The 12634-nt window shown below is 40.8% G+C and overlaps 1 protein-coding gene across 1 annotated transcript in view; it reads left to right on the top strand.

Annotated features, from left to right (window-relative positions):
* The window catches only part of lrp5 (low density lipoprotein receptor-related protein 5), a 78979-nt gene that overhangs the window by 45964 nt on the left and 20381 nt on the right, over positions 1–12634 (top strand). The window contains exons 12-17 of the mRNA XM_073472417.1: positions 3565–3781; positions 3893–4046; positions 6326–6461; positions 7451–7695; positions 8612–8796; positions 12297–12445. Coding sequence (XP_073328518.1) covers positions 3565–3781; positions 3893–4046; positions 6326–6461; positions 7451–7695; positions 8612–8796; positions 12297–12445 — 1086 coding nt within the window. The remainder of the gene's footprint in view (positions 1–3564; positions 3782–3892; positions 4047–6325; positions 6462–7450; positions 7696–8611; positions 8797–12296; positions 12446–12634) is intronic.

Genomic DNA, 12634 nt, shown 5'->3' with positions numbered 1-12634 from the left:
GCAGTGCTAGGCCTTGTTAAGCTGGAGTGTCTTAAATTTTACCCTTGGTCTTGCTCCTGTCCAGATGAACAGGGATATTTGTTTGTTTCCTGTAGTGATTCTGGGACTGACCGGTAAATATAAGGAGAGATATACAAACCTCAGCAGTAAATTAATTTTCACTGTCTCAATTATTAAACTAAAGTCTAGTACTAACGATGACCATCTTATTATATCTTTCTGTATCCTGTTGTTAATTGTGTTGTAGTCTGTTACATACATTTTGTTCAGATGCTGAGTAATTATCACTCCCAGATATTTTATGGATTTTGCTTCCCACTTAAATGTATACAGTATTTCTGCTTAATAGAGCTACTTGGTGTAGAATTAAGGGAGAATACCTGTGTTTATGTAGTTTCATTTATAACCTGACATCAGACCATAATGCTCCAAACTGGGATTTAACTCTACTGTTACCATGCATCTGCCAATTTAACTTCTTAACCCACCTTTTTGATAACAAGTATCTTTGGTGTTCTAAAGGGTTAGGTCGGATCCGAACCAAGTCACACAATAACACAAACATATTAACACTCCTGTGTTTTGAGCTAAATTTACTGTTTTTGTCAATGGAGTGACGGCAGTTTCTGGTTCAATAAATGATCTAGTTTTTCACAAAAGGTCCATCTCTGTATGGATCCTTTTCATTATGTGAAAAAAAAACCTGAAGCTATCAGCGGCACAAGCAATCACTTTCAGTGGACGTAACGTTAGGATGATTCGTGGAATCAGACTGCTGACCTCTCCTGACGGCCGCACTACCTCATGAGTCACAGCACCCCGGAACATGGCCTTATAGTGGTACTAGTGCTAGTACTAATATTGCATTACCCAGACCACAGTAAGAAAGAAAAACAGAAGAACAGCTGTTGCATTTGATAAATTGGCCTGTGATTTCACCATGTATTGGAATGTCTCTTTCTCTATGCTTTAAAATGGACAAAAAAGCCTCTTAGCATCTTAACGATGGCTCACTCAAACAAATGGATCCCACCAGCTGAAGGCTTGTCTTACACTGCACTGCACTACAACCAAGCATTCATCCTTTATTTATTTTGATTGTTGTATGCATATAGTGTCGCAAACTGTCCAAGAGAATTCTTCCCATTTCTGAAATCTCTGGCATGGCAGCGTGTGACCGACATGCACACAAACATCCACCCTCATGCAGGCTGCAGAAGACTGTAGTGTGTCTAAAATAAAAGCATGTGTCTATTTCAGTCGACGGCAGTCCAGTAATAGCACAGGCGGTGAAGAGGAGGGTTGGACACAAGTTCTAATTGCAGCCTTGTAAATTGCAGCTCTCACTTTCCACTCATAGAAACTCACACACACAACCACACACACAGCATGGAATTTGTTGGCAGGGGTGCTTGTATCAGTTTTCAACAGCCTAGTAATAAATGCCTTGGAACATATGCACACACAAACACACACACACGCTCATAAACATACACAGAACAGAGACAGATTGTGGCAAATTGTGTTGTGCATTTCAATACGTTTATTCATGTTGCGTGTTTTACAGTCGTGTCTTCTGCCTGTGATTTTGTAATCTGTATGTTAGCTTGAACATTTCAGGCTGACAAAATGTCATTCTTGCATCTGTTACTGATAATGTTGGAGGCAATGTAAAGATCCAGTGTATAGGCTAAGTGACATCTAGCGGTGAGGTTGCAGATGGCAAACAACAAAATATCCCCCGCCTCATCCTACCCTACGGTGGCCACTAAAGACTTAGAGGCCCTCTGCACAGCCAGTGTTTGGTTTGTCCGTTCTGGCCTAATGTAGAAACATGGGGCTGCAACATGGCAGACTCTGTGGCAGAGGACTTTCTATACTCCATATGAAGAGCACATACCCAGGTAATGAAATTACAACAGGTTTCAGGTGATTATGCAGTAATGAAAACATAATTGTGAAAATTATATTTCATTTCTGCCAAAAGATCCTCTAAAATCTGTCACTGGATTTTTAACAATAATCTCTAAACTACACTTTTATGCCTCCATGCTGGATTTTGGTAGTCAAGGGTCACTGTGACCTCAGAAAACTGAACTGGTGACATTAATCTTGGGTGTCCACCTTGAAGCTGTGCTGATTGTATAGTTCTTCTGTGCTGCTGGGCTGAACATGTTGGTGAAGTATCAATGTTTTACAATTTGTCTTTTAGCTTCCTTGCAGCTAATCCATACCTATAAGCATTGGTTTTGCTGATATTGACCTTCAGGTGATTGTCGTTGTACAATGCTCTCTATCAGTCATCTGTACTCCTCTGTAAAAATAGTGAAGAAGCATGTTTCTCACTGGAGATTATGCACTGGAAGTATACATGTCAATATGGTGAGAACTTCCATTTCTACACAAAAAATGTTTTTCATACCTTGTATGAAAGTCCTTCTCTTGTCTTGACTACATACAGTTTATCATTTGGACAGACACAGTTTATTATTTGACAAGCATGCAACTCTGAGGCGATAATTCTAATAATGGAGCTTCAAAAGATAGCTCTACTGTATGTAAGGGTAATTCCAAAGACTTGATACCATTTTTTCTTTTGTTTCTTTGTGTTTTACAAACCAGGCTTTTCAGATATCCATCATTAAAAACAACTACTGTTCAACATTTTTTTCTAGGACAGTGTATTGTTGTCAATGTGCTGAAGTTGTTTTCTTGTGTTTTGTCTTTTCTGTGGCACCTTAAATTGCAGTGTATTGAGCTCCTTCACCAAAGAGAAGGGCTCAATGTTGGTCACTTGGTTCTCCTGACTTTCATGGAAAATTTAAAAGAAACTCAATTTGCTTTCAAATAAACAAGTACAGGTCTTCCCAATTTTCATTCACATTTCACTGTCCTGAGAAACACTGCAGCCACCTCCTTCATTGTATGCTTCCTGTGATTGTAGTTAAACTTTAGCTGGTCATCACAGTAGGCCTCTGGTGGCAGAGAAATAATTGTGTTGTTGATGAAATTGGGGTAATTCCCCTTTAAAATCACTTTTGCTGGTGTTTCCATTATTTAGCCCTACCCTGTAGCTGTCAGTTAGTGGACATATTTGGACACATAGCTTCCTGTGGACATCCCCGTTTTCTGCCTTATGTCTCATCAGTCACTATTTCCCTCTATCCTGTTTCCTCCAGCTCCTCTCTTCCCTTTCCACCACTTTCACAACCTCCCTATTATATTTGCTCTTATTTTACTCTACCCTGGGAGGTCAAAGGTCAGGGTCAGCAACAGAATAGCAGCTATGGAGCTGGTGAATTTGGTACATTGCATAAGGACACCTCAGGGAAGTTGCCACCACATTCTTTTGAACATTAGAGAAAGTGTTTTACCTTTGCAGCTTAATTTTGTTTTCCTGTTACAGCAAGGAAATCTAACTATTAAGAATGATATTCTACCATAGCTGGCTGTTTTCTTTGACCATGAAGAATGTAAGGTCATAAGAATGAGTTATTAATATGTACACTAGCTGAGGAAGGCCTCTAAAGGTTTCCCTGTCTCTTCTCTCCGTTCCCATCTCAGGTGATCAATGTGGATGGCAGTAACAGACAGACTCTGCTGGAGGACAAGCTGCCTCATATCTTTGGTTTTACTCTGCTGGGTGATTACATCTACTGGACTGACTGGCAGAGACGCAGCATTGAGAGGGTTCACAAAGCCACGGCTGTACGAGAGATCATCATCGATCAGCTGCCGGATTTAATGGGGCTGAAGGCCACTAAAGTGACAGAGACTTATGGTAAGGAGGACGGGGGATTTTTTTAAAAGCTCAGCAGTAGAACAGCCTGTGATAAAATAAAATTGAAATGTAAAATGCAGTATGAAGTAAATGTCAAAACTCTGTGTCTAGGTACAAATGGCTGTGCGGTGAATAATGGCAGATGCAGCCATCTGTGTTTCTGGAGTCGACGGGCTGTCAGCTGTGCCTGTCCCATGGGGATGGAGCTCCTTTCAGACCTGCAGACCTGTGTCGTGCCAGAAGCCTTCCTGCTCTTCACCAACAGGTGTGCCTACCTGTCAACCTGCCTTTGACCTAAAATACATGCTCACTATTCCACTCATCCTGTTGTACTACAGTACATTTTAAAAGATTTAAAATAAAGCTTTATTTACTTTTAATCAATAAAGCTGTCTACACAGACCATGTAACAGCTTACATTTTACTTGTGCTGGAATACGACCCAAAGTATATTTTACACTTCAACTCTATTTTCTTATGTTTTACATGCCTAACTACAGTGATTGTGTGTTGGGCTCAGTGCTGCCAAAACACAGGTGACCTACATCCAGAAGACGGGACCAGAATGTTATCCAACCATCACTGTCCATCCCCCTAAGATTACTGACAGGGGGACCGTTGTCTCTGTTCAAACCCAGACACCATCCTATCTGGAACCAGACCTATTAATAAAAAATTACTGAGAATCAGTACATTTTGATGTAGTGTTTCTATTTTAACTGGCGCAGCTTTTCCAGCCTTTACGGCACAAGCAGCCCAGAAAACTCACAGACCAGTTGCATGTGTTGTTTACCACTCACATGAGGCTACTCAACCAATCAAACCTGTGTATTGCATTAAGCATTGTGATATAAGCCAGATACACACACACAGACAAGAACAACAATCGGATTAAATAACGGAAACAGAGCTTATGGTCAAAAAGGGCGCTGACATGTTTATTCTTCCAACAGACAGTTTAAAATCAGTATGAGTCATATCTGAGACTGTGGTGATTATTAAATGCAGCAATGTGAAGCGCCACTACTAGACAGCACAGACCATGTTATGAGTAAAAACATACCCAAAATATTTTATATGACACAATGACATCATCATGTTCTGGACCTTTGCTTGAGGAAATTTTGTCTAACTGAGTTTGAATTTTTTTCCCCTGCATAATGCCATTCTGTCAGTTTCGTCTTGGATCCATAATATTGTAAATCACCTACTGCCTACACACAATACTGGACATGAACATATCCTGTGTAGACACAGGCAGAGGGCTGAAGTTGCTGCTGCTGCTCTGTTAATGTGCTACTCATGCTGTGCAGCCAGTGCAGACATTGTGTTACAGTTTTCTGCCTTTCCTGCCCAGGGTCATTATACTGCTCTGATAGCAGTCGGCTGCTGTCAGACGTCAGTTCATTTCTTTGTCATGTAACAACAGAACATCTTCTTTTCAAATCATTCAGATTTCAAGCTTTTTGTTTTTAAAAATATTCTATAGTCTAATATAAGTAGATTTTTTTAACAGTAGTAATCACAACCTTGGCAAATAATACAACATTTAGGTAAACTAATTTCATCTTGATTATACAACACAGGGTTGCATAACAAAATGGAAGTTCATAAACTCCTCCATGCTATATAAATTATAGAACATGTGTACAGCCATTTACTTATATACTTTTTTACCAAGTGTATCTTTTCAATATGTGTTGGGGTAATTGTAAACAGCATCGTAGCGATGGTGATGATAATATGGTCGGCAACACTGTCCACCTCTGCTCGTCCAGCTGTAGTCCTGCGCTCTGTCGGCTCAAAACATGGTCCGCCCATCGTGTGCAACAGCTCAATCTGAGATGTTATGGTGGAGACAGGTCTCTGTGGGCACAACAGTCTCTTATTTTTCTGTTGTTTGACCAGCCTGAGTCCCACTTGTCCATTTCCTTTTCCCCTGACCGGACATTAGCCAGGAACAGCCTTAAACCAAGCTGGATTAGCATGGCTCTTACTCCCAACTCTCTTCCTCCCTGGGGCGGTCCAAACAGTCCGGATGGTTGAAAGACATTGGTGATGAGTCAAATACCCTCTCTCTTCTCCAATGCTGATGACAGTATTTCTGCCATAGGCAATGCATACCGCTGAACAAAATGAAGAGCATTAAAAAAAAAGGTAGCATAAATTGGAGGAGCATTTCCACGTGCTGCCATTATGGAAACTGCATGTCAAACATATGTAGAAACAAAAAAATGTACAGACTGAGTGAAGTTTTATGATGGTTAACTCTCACTATGAACAACAGCAGGGCAAAGATTTGAAGAATATTCAATGTACACTGTGTCATTGTCTTCCTCTTGACTTGGTTTGATGGCCATTTTTGCTGTCAAAACTGCTTTAGCTTGGACTTTGGCTTGGAGTTAAAGTGATGTGGATTACTGCCCTGCATTTGTGTGACTGAGGAGAAATAAATGGATGTGAAATGTGAATGAATGAGTGTTGGTGTGGTCCTAACTTGCATTGAATTTGCAAAAATGTTGACTCATGCTATCTTTTTCTCAGGGACAACATCAGGAGCATCTCTTTGGGTACCAACAGCAATGACGTGGCCATTCCTCTGACTGGAGTCAAAGAGGCCTCTGCTCTGGACTTTGATGTCTCTGAAAGGAGAATATACTGGACAGACATACAGGCCAAGGTGGGCTGGCTGGGCAGAAAAAAATGATGGAAGTTTGAGTTTTAATTTAAATTGAGTCTGATTAAAATCAACAAACAAAGTATAAACTAATAAAAAATATAAACTACGGGATGTAATTCAGTCAGAATACATGTTGTTGGCTGTTTATTTTAGCTGTGTATTTATTCTTTATTTGGGATTTTGGTAATTTCTTGACCTCACTATGGTGAGGAAAGTACTGTAGGTTAAAGGGAAAAGGATTCACATAAGAATCACGAAAAAGTGGAACCACAACAACACAGTGCAGTGCCCAGATGATTTATAGCATGCACATAGAGTTATCTTGTAGTTCATCTTTAAAGAAAGGCAAAATTTTGGGATATATGGGATGATATATGTATATATATAGATATAAACATATAACTTCACAAATAGCTTTGCATGGCAAAGTGAAGTATTTTGTGAGTACATTGTACCCCATCTCCCATAGACTTGCTAACATCAGTGGAAATGAGCACCATTCTCCAGCCCAGACAAATTAGAGCAGCAGTTCAACTCACGCTCCAGCAGTTTACAAAACTCCCAGTGAACTATGGTTGGATGAAGAAAGGAACTTGATCCGCAGTCTGTTTGATCTCAAAAGACCTGTGTTTGTTGCAGCACTGTGACTGTCCACTACTGGAGATATCAGTAACAGCATAGTTTATGATTAACAGCTTCAATAACAGCACAGCAGAAGCCTCATCAGGACCAGGTAGCTTAACTACCAGGTATTTTTCATATTGCATTTCAGTGGAGTAAGAACCTGAGAATAGTGCACTGCTTTCTGTTTATTATATATATTTGAGAAGCAGATTTCAAATCAGGAATCGATACTGTAACACTGACACTTACAGGAGGAATTGAATCAAATCACAAAATAAACAGTTCCCATTTACCTTGATTTAAATGGTATTTGTTTCTTTCTGTGTTCCACTCACTCTCTTTTCATTTCTTTGTCTTTGTCTCAGACAATCAGCAGAGCATATATGAATGGCAGCTCTGTAGAACATGTCATAGAGTTTGGACTGGACTACCCAGAAGGTATGGCAGTTGACTGGATGGGTCGTAACATCTACTGGGCTGATACAGGCACTAACCGCATCGAGGTGGCCCAGCTGGATGGCCAGTATCGTCAGGTTCTGGTCTGTAAGGACCTCGACAACCCGCGCTCACTGGACAACCCACGATCACTGGCACTGGACCCTGCCAATGGGTAAGAATGGGACCTTCACCATTTAAAAAAGGCATGACATATTGGCCACATTTTGAAAATCTACAGCCTCGTTGATTGACGTCCCTCATAACTTTTTTACACACTGTGTGTACATTACACCTCCAGCATGGAGACGTGTGTGAAATAGATTGTGTGGCATAACAAAGCTGTGACTTCAAACAGCTCAACAGTTAATAAGAACAGTGTGTGGAGCAGCCCCATGGTAGTGATTCACTGTCAGACACCTGTTTTATGCTGGAGGTCCATGTCTCTCGAGGGTATGAGTTGATGCCAATGACTTCATGTAGCGTGTCTCTTAACTCTGTCTGAGGTAGTGAGAGTGTAGTAATGTCATTGTGTTGGTATGTAGGTACAACAGCCAGCATCCCGCCTCTTTCCCCCATAACCTCCATCTGAGAGCGGGATGATTCTATTAAACCTGTTTGTTAACAAGGCTGACATAATTACTGTTCATCCACAGCCAAACCATCCTGAGACACTCTGATTTGCCTCTGTGTGGGTCTGTGTGTGTGTGCGCAAGTTCTTGTTTCGGTACATATGCCAGTGTGTCAAATTCCCTTACACATATCATTCACCTGGTGATGTCTTGATGATGTCATGGCCCAGAGCTGTCAACACACTTGCCTGAAGGTGTCTTATGTCATTTTATGATCACATACTATGCTCACATAGGTGCTCCAAAAAGACAATAAAAACAGAGTAGTCCTCCTTTGTAGAACTTGACAAAACAAAAGTTGCAAAGTAGAAACAGGTTCCCCTTCTGGAATAGATGATCCAATTCAACAACTATTGTATCAGAAAATAACAGATCACTAAAACCACTGTAACTCTCTTACATACAGAGATGGACAGTTTGTGTGTGTGTCCCAGTCTGAAATAGTGTTTTATCCCACAGCTACATGTATTGGACAGAGTGGGGTGGTCGACCTCGCATAGCCAGAGCATACATGGATGGCAGCACCATCACCACCCTGGTGGATAAAGTGGGCCGGGCCAACGGACTAACCATTGACTATGTAGACCATCGACTCTACTGGACTGACCTGGACACATGCATGATTGAAAGCACCAACATGCAAGGTACTGACACAAACACACCAGCACTCTATCAACCAGGCAGTTAACATGCATAAGCAATACAGGGACAACACTTCTTTGTAGAAATCACTGAAATGATGAACTTAAAACATTCCTTTTTGGGCTTTTTAGTAGGGCTGCACCACGGTATGGTAAAAAACATCATACTGCAACTGGAGAAGGCAAGTTCAGAAGATGTGACATTTGTCGGGGTCTTTAGCAAACAAACATGTTTTCTTACATCTGGAGAACAAGATTTGTAGGCCAGGGCATCCCTGCGGCAGCACAGTAATTCATTATAATGCTGTTTGTCAAACACTTACAGCTTGCAATTTGGATATTACACATTATTGTGATTTTGATAAAATTTTGATTAATTTTGCAGCCCTAGTTTTTAGTGTTTAAAGCCCATTGTCTTAGCACCACTAAATTCCCCATCCTCCTTCTCCTCTTACAAGGTAGTACAAAGTGTTTAAAAAACTAAATAATGTTTAAAGTCCTTGTGTCCTGCTACATTGATTTTTTTGCAATGGAGTGTATCTTTTGTCAGATGGCAGCGATGGCAGGTGTTTTAATCACCCATTGTAGAGCCTTCCTGTCCTGGGCCGTGTTGAACCATGCCAGTTTGTGATGTTTCCAGTCAGGATGCTTTCTATTGCTCCTCTGTAAAAAATTGACCAAATCTTGCTCCAGAATTTAAGTAGAGCCTCTTCTGAGCTTTTAACCAGGGTGGTGATGTGTGATGACCAAGATAGGTTCTCACCTCCCTCTCTCTTTCTCTCTCTCTCCACCCTGAGCCATTTTGTTTTGCAGCAATGATGGTTAATGATTATCAGAGATAATTATTAATTATACTGAGTAATAAGATCGTATTTACATTAGATCGCCTCTGGAGAACTACCTTTGAAGAAGGAAAAACATGTATTTATTATTCAATTTAAAAATTCAGTCTCATAAAAACTACTTGACTGTGAATTTGGAACTTGGATTAATAATTAATTTAAGAACTACAATCAAAATAACTCACTGATCATACGCAGGTGTGATATGTTCTAGGCTGAGGCAAGAGTGTGTGTGAGATACTGGTGCCAGGCTAAAAAACGTAGTTGCATGCAAGACTTTGAGTCCGTGTGAAGCATAACTTAACTAGCATCAACTTAGGCCAACTGCCAATAACCAGACTACACAGAGAGTAGCCAGCCGAGGGTCACCCTATAGTAGCTCTAAAGTGGGTCTCTGAGCAGTCTTTGCACCTAGGTGTGAAGGCCTGAACAATTCTGAGTTCAGTCCATTATGAAACCCACATTAAACGTATTCATCTGTGGACCCCAACACAGTGAAACGGCAGACTGTCTTAAGCTTAATTCCATTTGTTGATGAAGGTTCTCCGACACCCAGGTCATGGTAATTCTAAGTGTTGTATCATAGGCAACTGGACTTGTTTCAGTTTCTTGAAGATGTTTCACCTCTCATTTAAGAGGCTTCTTCATTTCTAATTGTGGTGCCTGGGCTCACCATTCACACCTGGGCTCACCAAGCCCTAGCAGCCCACATGAAGGCCAGTTAGGTCAACAACCCACAAGTGGCCCTAATGACCCTGAAACTCAGAGCTCAAGTTGTCATGTCCAGTTGCCTAAGATATGGCACTTAGAACATATTACCATTTACACATTTATTTATTTCAATATTTATTATGTTGACAGGATATAGTTATGAGTGTAAAAGTTTTTGCTAACTTGTATCGAAAAATGCACCTGTGACCTATGATATAACTCTGCGACAACAGCAACTTCAACCCATGAGTTTCATATGATGGCCCATGTTATTTGGTCGCCCAAAACCGGATAACTGAGCTAATGACACAAGGATATGGGATTAGAACTTGTTTTTTTGTTATTTATTCCACTGTGTCTTTACATACGTATACAGCACATCAGCCCGGCTATTGATTAGTTTGCTGCATTGAGGTTGAAAGTATATTTGACACTTGTTCAACAAAATAGTCCAATCAGAAGTTTTTTTCTGGACGTAAGTGGACCTTGTGTTAAGGTTATTTTGTTAAAACCAGATTGCTTAATGTTTTAATTGCAATTGTGATACATACAAAGTTGGAATCCATTCATCAAATCAGTGATGTAGTTGGCAATAGGGATGTTAATTAGGAGGTTACAAGGTGTGGATAGTACTCGCCCTTGGGTGTCAATCAAAACACACTGGACAGGAGGCAGGATGCAGCTTTAACCTTTTACTGAGATATAGTCTTCAGTACAGCACAACACTACAGCAGACCCACTGAATGTACAGCATATTATTAATAAATCAGCATATTATTAGTAACAGAAATAATAATCTCAGATATTGCACTGACCAGGTTACAGGTAAACATAAACACTAATCCAACTGTATATACAGTTATATTCAAACAGGAATAGCACACATGTATTCGCTGTATTTAAACAGAAAACGGCCGCATAACAACAGCTTATTAGCCGAAGCAGTGATAGCTTCACATACAATATAGACTGTTCATAATCACGGGAGAAATAACACACATAACTTACGGTCTGTTCATCTACGCACACAGGAACAGGGCCGCCAGATAACAGGGGAGACAGTCTGCACACCGCTGAAGTCCTGCTCGTAACTCGAGCGAAAGAGAAAGAAAGCATGAACTTATCACGTCTTCCCCGAGTGATCTCCCCAGCCGCGTCTCACTCGGGTGCGCTCGGACGAGCTCGGGTCCACTCGGGTCCGCTCGCACGTTCAGGTGCGCTCGTGCCCGCGCGCCAGTTATGGCCTTTATTACAAGGGATGTCCCAATCAGGTTTTTTTTACCCCGATCCGAGTCATTTAATATTTAGTATCTGCCGATACCGAGTCCCGATCTGATACTAACTGATATTTTCCTAGATAGTACAGCTGCATTAAGAAAAAAATTACCTGCATCCAAGCTGTTCTTAATAGTTTTTTTTTATTTTGTTGAAACAAAACCCTGATCCTCTACCACGGAGATGGGCTGGTTATCCAGAACGATGAATTCAATGAGCTTCTCTGTAATATTTTTGGCCATGTTGCTGTCTCAAGGATATTTCTCTTTCCTTTTGAAAGTATCCGCGAGTGTTTGTTTTTTATGTGCCGTATCAAATTTGTAGTATTAAAAGCAGCTCTTTTGTTACCCCCTCGCGAAACAGTCGTTTTGCAGATGTTACATGTCGCCGTTGGACCGCTTTCGCTTTCTAATTTAAAATGTTTCCACACTGCAGACATTTTATCCACAGGTTTGCCAGAGTAACGTTACGCGCGCGTCTGCGTTCTGCCACAAATTGTGCTCTGTTTACGTCAGCTGACATAAAAATCATCGGGCTTGGGTCCACGTTCAAAATTGCTGATACCGATCAGTGAAAGAATGCCCATATCGGCCCAGATCCCGATCATCTACTTGATGCTTGGATGATGTCATTGTATGTGATGCAGGTGTATTCATGTTGTTATATCTTCTACAGGTCTACAGAGGGAGATCATAGTAGACGACCTCCCTCACCCCTTTGGTCTGACTCAGTACCGGGATTTTATCTACTGGACAGATTTTAACCTGCGTAGTATTGAACGGGCAGACAAACGCAGCGGACTAAACCGCACTGTGGTGCTGCAGGTATGGAACCAGTTTTATTTGAAGGTCAAATATCAGCTAATTTAGTAACCGAAATGTTTCATTTTACTGTTCATGCTCTTAATTTTTTCTTTTGAGACTGCCATTAAAATTTGTTGGGGGGCTTTAAAGTTATGACTATCAAAATATTCAGTCCAGAGGTACTGAACTCTACCGCTGTTACATCACTGT

This window comes from Pagrus major, chromosome 8 (genome assembly GCF_040436345.1).
Source record: "Pagrus major chromosome 8, Pma_NU_1.0".
Lineage (NCBI taxonomy): Eukaryota > Metazoa > Chordata > Actinopteri > Spariformes > Sparidae > Pagrus > Pagrus major.
Note: the sequence above shows the minus strand (reverse complement) of the source record. Positions and strands in the feature narration are given on the sequence as shown.